Source organism: Micromys minutus (genome assembly GCF_963924665.1).
Source record: "Micromys minutus genome assembly, chromosome: 17".
In the NCBI taxonomy this organism is placed as follows: Eukaryota; Metazoa; Chordata; class Mammalia; order Rodentia; family Muridae; genus Micromys; species Micromys minutus.
In genome coordinates, this window is record NC_137952.1 from 50,887,760 (window position 1) to 50,904,238 (window position 16,479).

At 44.9% G+C, this 16,479-nt stretch overlaps 1 protein-coding gene across 1 annotated transcript in view; it reads left to right on the plus strand.

Annotated features, from left to right (window-relative positions):
- Window positions 1-4,222: 4,222 nt before the first annotated feature.
- The window catches only part of CFAP61 (cilia and flagella associated protein 61), a gene marked incomplete at both ends in the record, with an annotated part of 250,940 nt that continues 238,683 nt past the window's right edge, over window positions 4,223-16,479 (plus strand). Inside the window, 3 exons of the mRNA XM_080930962.1 lie at window positions 4,223-4,365; window positions 12,895-13,045; window positions 15,756-15,832. Coding sequence (XP_080787088.1) covers window positions 4,223-4,365; window positions 12,895-13,045; window positions 15,756-15,832 — 371 coding nt within the window. The remainder of the gene's footprint in view (window positions 4,366-12,894; window positions 13,046-15,755; window positions 15,833-16,479) is intronic.

The window sequence follows — 16,479 nt, forward strand, 5'->3', positions numbered from 1 at the left end:
CGAGGGCTCACCAAGGTCCGTCTCTGGGATGCGTGCAGTTGTAGGCAGTGGTACCTGCGAGCGGTGTAGAACCCATCTCGGTTGTGGAAACTCGGGGTAGAATGGAAGAGCGCGGAGGAAACTACAACTCTGCAAACAGCTGCCCTGAAAGCGGTGCATGTTGGGATTTGTAGTCTCGGAGTTCCCGCCCCCTCGTCTCGGGCTTCTAGATTGGGCCGAATTAATGATCTTGAAACGTCGATTTTTTTTTTTTAATAGAGGTATTTTTGAAACAAGATGTTAGAGAAAGGTGGAAATTAGTAGCAATTTTTAGTCTGTAAATTTGTTTTTATTATTTCAATTCTGTTCTCCTTAATGTCTATAAAACGATAGAAATACCTATTTCCTTAAGATTAAAAAGAAAATCTGTCTATGTAGAGTGTTCGCTAGATGTTAGTATGCATAATATCTGACTACATTCAGAAACAGAGTCATCTAGCATATAGTTTAAGATAATTTTTTTAAAATAAAAAATTTGAGATATGACAGCAAAATTGGGAAGGTGAGCTTCTCCTACTGTTTTTGCCCACCCACAAAGGGCTTTCTATTATCCATCCCCATTCCCCACCCCCAGGGTGGTTCTTCGTCGTCTGTTTGAATTTACACTGACACATTACCAGTTAAAGGGTACTGCTACAGTTCACTCTTGTACAGTTTGAGATTTAGGACAAAGGCAAGACAGCCTGTATCTGCTGTCTCAGTAATCTGCAGAGTTCCAAGCCAAATCCTCAGGGTACCACATGCTCCTCCTCCTCTCCCTCCAGCCTTTGTCTATCAATGCTTAATTTTTAAAGCGTTTTTTAAAAAATTATTCTTTTCGAGTTTTGTGTTTACATCATAATTTTTCCCAGATCTACCCCACCCCCTATTCACCCAAACTTCGTGTCTTTTTGTTTTTTAACATTTTAAGACCAATTTGTGTTGCCCAAAAATTCTTGGATATGTGGTCTTCTATTGGAGCCTGGTCAACTTAGCAGAATGCTATACTCTTAGAGAAAACTCATGCTTGCCAGCAGCTAAAAAGGACTATTTTCTCCGCTGCTGGGTGTGGGATTGTGTGCCCAACTCACATGTGGGGATTTGGTCTGGCTTGAGTTGGCACAGGTTCTGTGCTGTGCTGCTATGTCCAGATGTTCTGTAGCCATCACACGCTGCCTCCTCTCTGACAGCCATCCCCCAGCCTTGGGGGATGAGGAAGTAGGACACTGGCCTAGGTAGCAGGGGTGGGTTGACCTATTTTTTAATGTCTCTGTAGGTCTTTGTAGATGGTTGGAGTGGTATGTCTCTTCACATTGGTGTCTTTCATTTAGTAACATGCATTTAAGCTTCTATCTTTATTAGAGGCTTAATTAAATCCTTATAAGTTTTTTTTGTTATTGGTGGTGATGATGGTGATTTGTTTGTTTGCTTGTTTTTTGTGTTGTTTGTTCTCTGGGACAAGGTTTTACTGTGTAGCCCTAGCTGTCCGGGAACTTCTAGAGATCTACCAGCGATTGCCTCCCAAGTAGTGAAATTAAAGGCTGGTACCGCCACACCTGGCCACAGATAATTGTTTAAGGAATTTCCATAGTTGCCCAAGTCTAGTATTTGGAAAGAAATATGTAGCCATGATATCACATCTACTCTTTCCAAATTTTTTTGTAATCTTTTCAAACTACAAATGAGTGTAGCCAATATCAAAATATCTGCCACAGCTCTAAACTGTGCCATCCGAATATTCAACATCAATTAATCTCCAAAACATGAAATTCATTGCGATTACTTTAGCTGCGCTCTTTAAGTTAAACCACCCGATAGGCTAAGAGCTGCTAAAATAAGAGAGAATGGGGAACAGTAAGCTAATACCCCACATTCTGGAGATGTTGCCTAGATACCAAGGTTTTCTTGTCTTTGAAACATGAAGTGCTTCCATTCTGAATCCACGGGTCCACTAGGCAACAGCTGGGCGGAGCTAAGGACGCACACGTTATCTAGCTAACCACACAGTCACCACAACACCACGGCAGCACAACACAGATCACGTCACACTTGGGGACCTGCTTCCCTCCCACCCTGCTCTATGAAAGGTGGAAGTCCTGCTTGTACTCAGCTCTGGGCTGTAGGAACAGTCGGACAGCTTCATTGGCCACTTATCATTGTAAAATAGGAAACTTTTATTTTTAAATGAATGAATTGACATTTTTGATACCTCTCCATTTCTGTAAGCTTGGGCAACATAGAGCTATCTCCAGGAGCTGTTAGCTGATAGGACTCTGTAAGCCTGTGGCTTTGGTGGTGTGAAGGTCAAGAGAGGACGCCAGCCTGCCACTCTGCTGTTGTCCCAGGGTTTAGTTAACTCCATCTTACACTTTTCACTGAAGATTTGCAGTTAAGGGAAACCAGTACAGGTTTGATCTGAATCCCCAAGGAATAATGAGGAGAGGGGACCTTTGCCCACAGAGCCCACGGTGGGGAATGGCAGAGGCAGTGCTGGCCTGAGAGGCCTATGTCTTTATTTCTGACCACATGTGTATGGCCTCAGCCAATCCACTTTTCCCCTTGAGTTTTGGTTTCCTCAAAAGGGGATGAGATAGGAGAAGAGGCCTTTGGTCCAGTGAAGGCTCGTTCTCCCAGCCTAGGGGAACGCCAGGGAGCTGAAATGGGAGAGGGGGGGTTGGAAGAGGGAGCACCTTCATGGAAGGAAGTGGAGGGGGAGGGGGTGATGGGGGACAGATGACAGAAGTGTAAATACAGGGAATATCAATTAAAAACCATCAAAAGGGGGGTGGCAGATGAGCACAGTCCATTTCATCTTCAGGGCCCTGCAGCATTCAATTTCTTTGGAATATCTAAGCTTAAAAAAAAAAAGTAATGGGATGCATTTTGTGATAAAAATCACACATGCTATATAATTCCATTTATACGATGATTAAAAATTGGCAGAAATCAACTGCTTGCTACAAGTCGGAGCTGTGGCCATCAGTGCGGGAGACTAAAAGTCGCCGAAGGCTGGCGTTCCATGCTGTTCTCTGAGGCACTGTGACTGTGCCAAGCTGACGTCCCTGATTTCGGTTGACCTGTTAATATGTAATAATTATAATTCCTGCCTTGGAAGGGAAGGGAGGGAGGAGCAGAAGGGGAAAGGGATGGAAAGAAGAGGCAGACAAGCTTCGAGACATGGAATCCATTTTGTGGGCTACTGTTGCTGTCAGCAGCATTTCCCCAAACCTCTGGAACCGGACACTCCCCTGCTGCAGCCAGTAGAGGGTTCTGTCGAGAATGTCTGTGGGAAAGATGTGCGAGTTACAGAGAAAGCTAGTCTCTGCGATGGATCCCTTCAAGCCTTTGATGGGCTTGCTAGCTTTCCACTTTTTGGACAAAATTAAGAAGCTTTGAAGGCATGATTCCAGAGAGCTCTGTCCGTCTGTGCTCACCCAGCCCTGCTCTGTGGGCCTCTGGCTGCATCGTGATGGGAACTTACGGCAGGGGAGTCGGTTCACTTCGTGGTGGCTACAAAGCAACAAGAAAGACAGCTAAGGGACCAGGGTTCCTTCTCCCAAGAGCATGCCTTCAGTGATCTGTCTTCTTAAATGTCCCACCATCTCCTAGTAGTGACGCCAGTTGTTGGCTGAACCCATTGTACACGAGCTTTTGGGGAGTCATTTCCAAAACATTATAACCCATGGTTTGGAATGGGTTTGGAACCCAGGAGTTCAAAACATTGTGACCCCCCCTGGGGAAAACTGTTTAAAACATATGCTTCCTTGTTTAAACTTTATTTTGCCTCATAAAATCTCTTAATATTGCTATCTTTTCGGGTTCCAGTTTCCAAAAGGGCAAACCCTTATTTGGAATGTGGGCATCTGTGTCAATATTTTCCTTATAACATAGTTGTATTGCTGCCACGGTGGGCTAAGTCCACCAATAATCCCTTTCAAAGCAGTCTTAAAATGCCTGTAGAAAGTTCTAGAGGGGCCAGCTCTCAGTTCATTTTCGAGGAGAGCAGCATTTTCACAGGTTCGAAATGAGAGTCGTTATAGCTGTCCACCTGAGAAAATGTGGGTCCTGAGTTCTCCTACACAGGTTCACTCTAAGCACGGGAAATTAAGTAACTGTCCAGTGTTGTATGTGTTGTAATTGCACTAGCCTGTCATCTGAGATCAATAATGGACGTCTCTCTCTCTCTTGAGCCCAGGAGAGGAAAATGTCCATCCTCACTTCTCCCAGAGGGAAGGTTGAGGTGGTGCATTGCCGAAGAACAGAATCACAGGATATCTTCTGTATCAAAAGCCTCATTAGAAAGTTTACTCAGAAGCTGTTTGGGAGGCTCAACATCATCTATCTGCTGTAAGTACACAGCTAAGGAAGTTCAAGAAAGCTTGTCATGTTTTATTACAGGGCTGGGGAAATGCAGCTTAGAGACAGAGCTTTAGCCCAGCACACACAAGGTCCTGGACTCAGTTCCCAGTAAGAAAACGACCACTACCACCTTTTAAACACTTCATCATGCACCAAAAGAGGGATCTCAGTCCCTTAGTCTCTTGTCCTACATGCGATCTCTGCAGTGACAAATGCCTAGCAAGAAAATCTAGGTGACAACCAACCTCCGTGTTCTCTAACGGTGTGCAAATTGAAGACTTCTCATGGGTTAGAGTAAAGCAAACTTGAACTTGAAATCCCAGCTGCCCCACTCACGAGAACAGTCAGCTGGGGTTACATTATTAACACGCCCATGTATTGAGAAGTTCCTGCACACCAGGCTCCGTGCCTTCCAGGGTTATGTTACTGAGTTACTCCGGCTGTTCTCTGAGGTACCTGCTATTGTTTCCATCTTACAAATGAGGATGGGAGGCTTGTACAGAAGTGTCTGAGCCCAGGTTTGCTCTTAACCACCACTGTTAGGGTGTTTTTTCTAAACCTAAAAATGTGAACAAATGTTTTTCTTCGAAGATCTTGTTCAGCCTGTGTATGTGTATATATAGCCCACTTATATCAACACATCTGTGTGTCTATTCATCCATCCATCCATCCGCCCATCCATCCACCCACCCATCCATCTGCCCATCCATCCATCCATCCACCTGCCCATCCATCCATCCACCCGCCCATCCATCCATTCATCTGCCCATCCATCCATCCATCCATCCACCCACCCACCCACCCATCCATCCATTTATCCATCCATTTACCCGCCCATCCATCCATTCATCCATCAATCCGCCCATCTATCTATCTATCAATCAAAACTCTCTATGGGCCCAGGAATAAAATCTTACAATCAGGCCTTTGTATTTCTTGAAAATATTACATAGCCTTATATCTCAGAAGGCTGTACCTCACCTCTATGATACACACGCTCATGCCTCTGTGTTGTGCCTTTGCACATGGAGTCAGGCGTGGTTCTGGGTGACCCATAGAAAGCTGAGAAAGTGAGGCTTTGTGGCTTCCAAGGCACACAGAATCCTGTAACTTTTCCTAAGTCTCTAGTAATTCTCCCTCTCAGAATACAGATGCTGTGCTGATCTATGTTTAAATCCCACAGCTATAAGAGTGTTCGTAACCGGCTCAGCTCAGCCATAGCCAACATCTTCTGCCATCATGTGTGTCAGTCATTTCAGTCACTCACTCTTCAGTTTCTAGCCTCAGCCACATTTGACTCTGGTCACAAACTCTCAGAACCACAGACCAGTCATAAGTCGTCACCTTAAGTCTGTAAGTTTCTTTTTGCACTGGTTTGTTACACATGCAAAAGGTAAATGTCTTATTCAAAATGTATATAATTCTTTCATTTGGTTACAGTCATCATGCAAACAATAGGCCTAGAGATTGGAATGTGTAGGATCTGCAGAGGAGAAAATGGAGCAGAATTCACGCTCCAGGACCATAAGAGGGGAAGCGCGCTAGTTACTTTCCTTGTCTCTCTGACAAAATATGAGGCAGAAGTGTCATGAGAGAAGGGAGGTGTGACTGAGTTCACAGTTCTAGAGGGTACGGGTGTCCGTCATGGCGGAAAGGCCATGGGGTGGAAGCTTCTACCACGGCTTATTCACCTCTCAGCAGGGCCAGAGCCACAGGCAGATAGAACCGAGGCATCCCATTTCTGCTAGCGAAGCCAGATGTCTCGAGTTCCAGCCTCCCAGAACAGTAGTACTACCAGCTAGCAGTGAGTGTTGGGAACAAGTGCCCCAGGGGACCTTGTTTATTCACACAACAAGGACAAGAGAAGACAAAGACATACAGTGCAGGATGTACTAGAATCACGTGAGACGAGAGGAAATGCTCACACACACGCATACTCAGAACACACGTGTATGGACAGAAGTCTTTAGTGCAAAGGTTAAGATGGTCATGTTGCCGAAAACACAAAGCAAAAATATGAAAGCATACAAAGATGTAAAGTAATAGTTAGTACTGGGGAAAAGAGATTTGCCACCCATGAGCTCTTCCAAAAATGTGGAATCATCCCCCCTTTTATGTGTTGCTCTCTTCAGACACAGCAGAAGAGGGCATCAGATCCCATTACAGATGGTTGTGAGCCACCATGTGGGTGCTGGGAACTGAACTCAGCACCTCTGGAAGAGCAGTCAGTGCTCTAACCACTGAGCAACCTCCCCAGGCCCCTGTTATTTTCTTTTTTTAGACATCATCTGTCTCACTGTGTAGATCAGGCTGGCTTTGAACGCACAGAGTGCTGTGGACAACAACACGTCTGGCTTTACATACTTTTAATGGTATCATCCCAAATTTCCTATAGGGAAAAAAAGTCACTAGAATAGGAAAAAGTGTAGTTCTGCTGGGGAAGCATCTCCAGGAAACTACTCAGAGAGGGTGTATCACAAGGGAGAAGGTATGTGGCCCTAGAGGAAGTGAAACAGCCAGCCTATGGGAACTATTAATTTGGTCTGTTGATAGATTAAAGGAAGATAAAGTAAAACTTATCTCACCATCTGATATATTTATATTTATTTAACATAAATATATTTAATATAACAATATCTAATAAAATCTAAGTTATTCTTAGTTATAACTCAATGTAAGAACTCTCTTAACATGCTGAAGATATAAAACCATTTAATGTCATGATGATATTAAATGAATTTCTTTTACTCTAATAAACAATGCAGAGTTATCTGTCACCATGTCTCTTATTTGACATTGAATTGAATTTCTTAACTACTGTAGTAAGAAATGAAACATGCAGTATTATGGTGTACATCTGTGATCCCAGCTCTCAGGAGACTAAGGCAGGAGAATTATGAGTTGAAGGCCAGCCTGGGCTACATAGGAAGACCCTTTCTTAAAACAGCAAAACTGGACTAAAACAAAATGGTATATGTTGATGGCTGAAAAAACAAAATAGATTACTTATTGGCAAATGATTTATTCTTTGTTTTGTTTAATTATTTATCCGTTGGTAATTATGGACATCTATAGAACATCTCTTCCCATCTTTGTGTCCCCTGCCCTTTCCATTTTTAATCTATGGAATGTCATTTGTCCTGCCTCCTGGAATGTTAATGTCAGGTTCACTTGGCCTTGTTAATCATCCCCACAGTGAGCTCATCAGTACAATGGCCTTGTCCTGGCCAAAGACAGTATTTCAGAGAACCTCTCCCCATCCTCCTCACATCAAAAGGTTTTTTGATTTTCTGTGTGAGTATTTGGCCTGAAATCATAGATGGTTGTGAGTTGCCATGTGGGTGCTGGGAATTGAACTTTGGTCCTCTTTAAGAGCAGGGATGGTGTTAACTGCTGAGCCATCTTTCCATCCCTCGTATTCTCCCCACTCCCTCTCCCGTGGTGTTTCTTGAGCCTGGGATGATTTATTTATTATGTAGATCATCAGAAGGAATATGTAAAAATAATCATTAGACTTCAAATTGAAGTTTGAAGTTTCCAACTGCCAAGTCATTAAATTAAACTGCATTTTCAGAACTAACCACAGATTGGAAATGTTAGCCATTTACACTTATGCCAAAGAATAAAAAGTATCAAGTCTAAATTGACAGGATCACTCCTGTGTTCATGGGAGATACTGTCAATTTCTCAAAGCTATTAAGGAAAAGTTATATAAATCAAGGGAGTTACTGCCCTTTGGATACAAAGATTTAAAAATCACAAATGGGCAAAGCCAACCATTTCCCCAGTCTCCCCCAAGATTGTTTGTTGAACTTTATAACACAAACCTAAACTCACTCGGGAAAGCAAAAGACCCACACAAATCTGGAAGAAGGAAACTCTATAGAGAGACATGTTCCAATAAAGGTTTCTAGGTGCAGCTCTTGAAAGAGTATAGGAATGGCCAAGATATTGTCAGACTTTGATTGGCCAATCTGAATCCTATAGAGGCCCATGTGTGTTGGGTTGTGATGGTGCAAACTTTTAATCCCAGTACTTGGGAGGCAGAGTCAGGAGGATCTCTGTGAGTTTGAGGTCAGCTTGGTCTCCATTGTCAGTTCCAGGGCAGCTAAGACTATGTAGAAAGACTCTATCCTAAGGTGGGGAGGTAGGGTGAGAGCGAGAGAGGAAGAGAGGGGAGGGGCTATGTGTATGAAAGCTTAATGAAGACAAGGCAGAAAGGGCTTCAGAGAAAGGCAGCACCATTTTATAAGTGGCGCTGTAACCATTTTCTAAAACCAGTATAGATAAGACAATAATAGGTGTCCATAGCAACTTCCCATCTTAAAAAGTTTCAAATTAGTTTTGGATGAATTTGTGACTCCAGTGTGGTTAGCACCTAACATTGCTGACAGACCTGCAACTAAGTATCTGCCTTCCCTGGGGAATGCTGCTATAAGCAGATACATTAGCCTTGTGTAGCCTTTGCCTGTCTTCATCTCCTTCCACCACAGCCACTCCAAAGACTCCATCCTCCCATCTGAACTTAGGTCCCTCTTTACTCTTCTCCCTTCCTATATCTGCAAAGTCACTCAATCTGGCTGGAGCAGGTTGGGCAGAGAGAATACGCCTGCCTCTGCCTTGGTCTTCAAAGGAAGGTTCATTAATGGTGCATTCAGACATAGAGGCTGTGTATCTTACAAGTGCGGCCCACCTACAGGTCTTTTTCTTCTTTGGAAATAGGTGGAAACAAACCTATTTTCTCAAACCCTGTGCTAATTAAGTGATGTGCTAATTCCATGAAGGCTGGACATTCAGCAGCCAGTTAGTCCTGAGGGTGAGCTGGGTCTTGGCATGATTTTGAGGGTAATTTTTAATTCTCCAGTTGGTAGATAGGGAAGTACAGGTATGCCATGTGGAAAGGTGTAGTGAGACTGCAAATCTGTAAGTCAGACAAGGTGGCACAGTGCCTGTGATCAGTCCCAGTGCTTGGGAGACTGAGACAGAAGTGTTGTGGAGTTCAAGGCCGGAAACGATTGTGATCAAATGTGAATCTTATGAAGGTTGTGACCAGCCTTAGAAGCCAGCATACTTCAGGAGGAAAGGTAAATTTACATTTTCATTTCCTGCAGCAGCAAGAACATCTGCTCCCAAACCCACCCCTCTTTCATTCTGCAGGCGAATTCCTGGCTCTTTGCCAGGCTGACCTCAAGGCTTAATGGCCGATTCCTTTTTTGAGACATTTCTCAAAACAACGATTTCTTTTCTCATCGGTTTAGTTTTTTCCCCCTCATTCACAAAGAAGTGAGCAAAACTGTTTAGGATAAAAATGAGCAGACCAGGCAAGGCTGATGAGTCAGGGCAGGAACGGAAGCTCCCATGCTGAGAGCAGGCATCACCCAGTGGCCAGGACTGAGCTTTGCCAGCAGCCTCCCATCTGTGTGTGATGAATTCACTGAAACCGAGGCCTCTCACTCATTCATCTAAACAAAGCAGAAAGGATCCTCACCAAGTACTCTTGAAATAAGTTTTGCCCGCCTTTGGGAAGTTCCTGAAACCAGTGGAACAAATGAGACATTTGTTACTCCAGAGAAAAAAGTTCTGGTTTCCATTGCCAGGAATTCAGTATCTGAGCTTTTAATGACATTTGTGTGGAGCACATACCGTGTGCATCTATCACGTATAGACACAGACATGTTATGTACATGTATGGAAGGTCCCAATAGTCTGTATTCGAATTATTACAAAGAACAGTTTAAATCCCATCTTTAAAAAGCATGACTTCTCTTTCTGCTGTTGTCCTCTCACCCCCCCACCCCATCTCAGAATGGGTTTTATCTGTCCTCCTTACCCCCACTTTTGATCCCAGAATGGTTTTTATCTGTCCCTAGAAGGACACAATGACTAAGGAGCAGTAACAAATGGAAATTATTGTACACAAAAGGATAATGCTACAGAGGTCTCCTGTTATTATGGCAGCTATTTGGAAATTATAGTGCATTTTCCCCATTGAAACAAAGTTGTTCCTGGCTGGCTTCCCAGGCCAACCCACAAAAGCTTATTTAATCCATAATGTCTGTGCAGGACGGTACCGTGTTAATTGTGCTATAGAACCCAAGCACCACCCTAAGGTTCCCATGGATAAGTGCATTTCAAGTTAAAATTGAGATTCCAGGAACACATTGTCCCTTGCTCCCCCAGGGCAATGGCAGTTCCCTGTTCTCAGTTTTTCCCCACCTCTTTCTTCCCACCACTGCTGTGACGGTCATACCTGTGTGCTGGGTTTTGTGTGATGGGTTTTTTTTTCCATACAGAAGTAGAGGGATGGCTCTCATATAGGTTATGGCCTGGGGCAAAAAAGCCCAGACAGAGACAGAGAGAGGGAGAGAGAGAGAGAGAGAGAGCAGAGAGGAAAGAGAGGAAGAAAGCCCAGAGAGAGAGAGACAGACAAAGAAATACACAGAGAGAGAGAGACAGAGAAGCAGAGACAGACAGACAGACTGTTGCTTGATGAACAGTTTAATAAAACTAGGGCTACACACAGTATGGACTCCACACGTGTGTTTATTTTTTTCTTTTAAGATCTATTTATTTTATGTGTGTCTGTGTGTGCACCACAGGCCTGCCTGGTCCCCTTGGATGTCAGAGGAGGGCACTAGATCCTCTGGAAACTGAGTGGTGGTTGCAAGGCACAGTAACTCCAGGCAGCTGACTTTCAAGTAGTCTTTAAACTGATGCTTAATTTCATTCTGCTAAGCAAGTGAAAATTCCCTGTCAATTCATATGCAAATATCCTTCCTGTGATAAGCTGTGTGCCACGTTGGAGTGCCACAAGGCTGGCTGGTAGGTATAATGTTGAGACAGTTCCTTGGGACAGTCCACCGTCATAGGTGCTAGAAGGCACCACTTCTCACACTGATGAAGGTGCCAGGAAACCTTAGCTAACCCCTCTGGCTCTCCGTTTCTGCATCTCTACCAGCTGATGTTGCATGTGATGGCAGGTCTTGTTTGTCAGGTTGACGCATCTGGGAAGAAGAACCCTTGGTTCAGAAACCGGCTCCATCGTCTTGGCCCCGGGGGAACGTCTGGGAGCATTTTCTTGAGTTCCAACTGATAGAGGAGGGTACACCGCACTGATTGGTGCCTGGGATGAGTAAGGTAGTGTGGGTCTGGACAGACTGTTGATCACTTAAGGGCACTTGTTGCTCTTCCAGAGGACCCAGGTTCAGTTCCCAGCCATCTCTGGGATATCCAACACCTCTGGGTTTCTATACTCACACACATTATTTAAAATAAACAAGTAAATAAATAAACTAAATAAATAAACTTAAAAATAAACCCTAAACTAAAGGAAGTTAGCTGAGGAGTTAGAGATAATAGCATGACGGTAGAGTACTTAGTCCCAGCACTGGTCAATCCCTAGGTTCAAAAGTTCGATCCTGAGGGCAGGGCGTGGGGAAGAGAGAAGGGTGTATCCTTGGCGTACATGTGTGCCGAACACGAGCTGAGGAGCATGCCAGTAAGCAGCATTCCTCGGTGGTTTCTCCGATAAGTTCATCCCTTGAGCTCCTGCCCCGACTTTCCTTAGTGATGGTAGTATCAGATGAAATAAACTGTCTCAGGGTTTTACTGCTGTGAACAGACACTGTGACCAATGCAAGTCTTATAAAGGACATTTAATTGGGGTTGGCTTACAGGTTCAGAGGTTCAGTCCATTAACAGCAAGGCAGGAGCTTGGCAGTATCCAAGACAGTCACGGTGCAAGAGGAGCTGAGAGTTCTGCATTTTCATCTGAAGGCTGCTAGCAGAATACTGACTTCCAGGAAGCTAGGATGAGGGTCTTATAGCTTATACCCACAGTGACACACCTACTCCAACAGGGCCATACCTTCTAATCGTGCCACTCCCTGAGGTGAACAGATACAAACCATCACATAAAACATAAACCTTTTCTCCCTGAGTTGCTTTTGGTCCTGATATTTATCACAGCAATAGAAAGGGAATTGGTGACCATAGATGCTTAGGCACTGTGTGACTCTGGTTTAGAACATGGGCTCTGGGCTTTAAGAAGCTACATAAGAATGGTAGTAAAGCTGGACGTGAACACAGCTTTGCCACTGTGCACAGGACACCTGCTCATCCCAGTTTGCCCACGCCTTTACTGGTTTTTTGGAATAAAGTCTTACTATCCTGAGTATCACCCCCGTCTCAGCAAAGGACCACTGGCCACCGTAACTGTGTTAGGAGAAAAGTGTGTAATGGAAAGATGTCTGCCCCGTGAGCCACGGAAGGCTTTCAGATATTTACTATGACAAACACAACACTTCTGAAGAAACATAATTTTAAACAACAACCTGATGACATCATATACCTTGAACAAGCACACCCAACCTTGAGCAACATTGTATCCTTCCCCCACATCCCCACCCCCACCCCGGCCAGGGTGTAATGGGCAGCAGGTGTACTCTGGAGGAAGAAGGAGATGGCCTGCCTTCACCTCACTTTTGGTTGTCTCTGTTCATGTGTGCATTTTCACAGAGAAAAGGCAAACCTCGCTGTCACCGTCTGCAATGACAAGGAGGAGATCATGGCCCACTCCGTCTTCTTGGACTATCCCAACTGGAATGTTGCCAAGCAGGACGACTGGATCTCAGTGTTCAGGGAACTTGACAAAGAGATCCCGTGCACGGTAAGAGAGCCCACAGCGGGCTTGTTAGAACAATCCTACTGTGGATGGGGGGGACTGGCTTCAGACCCGGGTCACTCAGTGTCTGGGTCGAGAAACCCAACACTGGAGCAGAAAGCATCCCAGCAATTAAAGAAAAAGCCATAGGATGCTGGAGCCCAGGAGGCCAGAGATACAGGAGGGGTACCTGGTGGCCCCATCAGCCAGCTGCCCCCATGGCCTACCTCATGCTTTTAAATTAACAAGAGCTGCAAGCAAGGGGCTTGTATGTCAGATATGTACGTCCCTCTGATGTTTCTGTGTCCTTGTGTGATGTCTGTGATACCCTAGGAAGGTCCCTGTCACCTAGGCAGGCAGTCCCCTTTGAAATGACAAGAGAGCTCCAGGCTTAGTCATGTTCTATAACATTTAAAATGCCGTGGTAGAGTGTGGTGCCTTTGATTTTAGGAGGCCATTGTGGATTTGAAGTTAGCTAGTCTGAACTGGGAAGTGCTGTAAATATTTGAAACAATCAGTAGAAAAAAATGTGTGAAGTATGCCATTAGTGACTTTTTAAATATTAAATATCCAGGTATGGTCGCACATGCCTGTAATCACAATAATTGAAAGATTGAGTCAGGAGGGTTGCTGTGAGTTTAAGTTACTGTTATGCAGTAAGTGGCCAGCCAGGTCTCTGTCACAAGACCCTGTATCAAAGCAAATAAGCAATCAAATACAATAATTTGCATATTATGTGTCAATTATATAGTGAACATATTAGGTTAAATGAAACATTTAAAACCAACATGCCTGCTCATCCTTAATCTTGGGTATATGTGTGCTTATGAGTAGGATGTGTATGTATATGCACGGTCATATGTGTAAATGCTGCTGAGTATATAATGTGACATGTCTGTGGAGGTCAGGGCAGCCCTGGGTGTCAGTTGTCATTGTTTTGCTGCCCGTGTCAAGGCAGCTGGGCCTCAAGCTCACAGGCATCTGCCTTCTCCTCCTCCTATGTTCATGTAGGAATGTCAGGATTCTAGACATGGCTGTCTTTTCTGTGTGCATGTTGGGGATTTGAACTCAGATCTTCACACTTGCACAGCAAGCACTTTTACCCACAGAGCCGTCTCCCCAGCCCCAACTCTTCTTTTCCAACGTATCTGCCCGAAAACGTGGAAATATCCTTTGGTTTGCACATGTGACACTACTTTGCTGCTGAGCAGCCACGATTGAGCCTTAATTAAAGCCTCAGTGTATTGTCGGCCCCTTTAGCATTTGCAACTGAAGTAATGGTTTTTTGTTTGTTTGTCTGTTTGTCTGTCTTAAAGAGCAAATCCTGAATTTTCTAGATAAACCAAGCAAGCGGTAAGCCGTATACTGCAAGGCCAGCCTGTTAAGCAGATGCTCAGAAAGGTTACGAGGCTAAAGGATTAACATATAGGGAGTACTTGGAACCTTATTGTATGTTGTTCTCTGGATTTGGAGTTTATGCTGTGTGCTTTTGGGGAATTTTCAAGGTCACAGGTCAAACTCACAATTCTTCTCCAGCCAATTCCTGCTGAGTGCTTCTGAGTTCATAGCTATGAAGTTGGTAACCCAAGGCTACCTAGAAAACCACAGTCAGTTCTTCTCCTCTTCAGGTTTCATACCCATGGATTCAACTGCCTAGTGATGGGAAGTGTTGTTGTTGTTGTTTAAATTGTACATGAAGTAAGCACATGCAAAGCTTCTGGTTATTTCCGAATAACACAGTAGAACACCCCTGGAGCCACACCTAAGCATGAGAAGAGATGTACATCACAGACCTATGCTAGCTGTGCACAGACACCACACCCTTTGAAAGAGGGACCAGAGTCGAGCAGCCATCAATTTTGGGGTCTGCAGAGGTCCAGGAACCAATATCTGAAACTGACAGGGGGAGGGGCAGCTTTCCTAGGAAATAGGGAAACAGAGTCTCCGCTTTCCCAGGGCAAATGTCAGCATTACTCTCAGCAGTCGGCTACACCAGGCCAGTTCTAGCATGCCCATGGACACAGGGTCTGGGAGGTGGCTCTGTGGGAGTACCATTATTGTTTAGGTCAGCCAAGCTCCAAACATTAGAAGGATAGAGCTCTTCCGGAGCTCGGCTGCCGAAAGCCACGTGAGAGCCTTGCTTCTCTGAGTTTTTAACTCCCAGGTTCTCTGGGTCTCGGGAGTAATAATTTGATTTGGACTCTGGGAATGTTGAACAACAACAACAACAACAACAGTAACAGTAACAAGCCTTTGGATTCCTAAAGCGGCATCTGCCTTCCAACCTCCAATTTCATAGGAGAATCTCTCCCCAGTGTCTCATGAATAGAGCAGCAGCTGCTGGGCCAGTAGCCTCAGGGAAAGGGCGATTGTTTTCCACTTGGCATAGACACTCCCAAAGGCAGGACTCTGGAGTCCATAATCGATTTCACTCCGCTGCAGGCTCTCTCTCCCCCTACCCACAATTCATCCGTGAGGGCAGGAGCAAGGGCTGGGTACTCTAGACTCATGGTCCCCATTTCCTTAAATGATTCTGACCTAGTCAGACCCAAGGCAGTGAGTGAGGTGTCGAGGGGCTCAGACTGCTATCTGGGTGTCTTGTTATTTCCTGTAAGCTGTCACCCACATGTGCTGTCCAGCCCTGCCCTTGAGACTGCTCTGAGCCCTGATCTGTCTAGGTCCAGCCTTTTACGCCTGTCTTATTTTACTCCTGAAGCCTCTGAACACGCTGTTTATGCACTTCTTTGTGGCTGTGGACGAGTATGCCACGGGCTGCCTCAAGGAGATCATCCGGTGAGTGGAGGGCACCTTGTGGAGAGTGATCATAAAAGATGCCCTGTGGAATTCTTTTCGAATGACACGGGGCATTTAATTTGCTGGTAGTTTATCATAATATTAATCCTCTTACTTTAATAGCAGCAGTAAAGAAAGTAATCAAATTCTTTGTTCTCTTTCAAGCCCTTGTTTTTACACTGCTACCCTCTGAGGCCAGCAGGTAGTACAGTAGTTTAAAGAAATGGATGGGGGTGGTCAGGAAGGAGTCAAGCCTCACCAACTTACATGTTTTCAAAATCAGATTTCCTCGGCCCTCTCTAGAAACTCGTATGGCCACGATGTCCTGAATAATAGGGTGTGTGGAAGGTTGAAGAGCGGAGCCGTGTAGTCATGGGGAAGCATCTCTGACAGCCTGCACAGACCTCCGGGTGGGGATGGGGGACTCCGCTTTCAAGGCACTATGTAATGTCACACCAGACCATCCAGATGCCAGGTCAAAGGTTAATGTCAGCAGAAATCTGGTGTGCCGCTCGGACATCATGCCCTTTAATTCCCGCAGCCTCCACCAGACAGACAGGAAAGGAGCTCTTTGAAACTGACTGACGGGGAAAAGGAGAGGGGGAAGAAAGTGGCCTGGGCGATGCTCTGGCCTTGGCAGGCAGGGA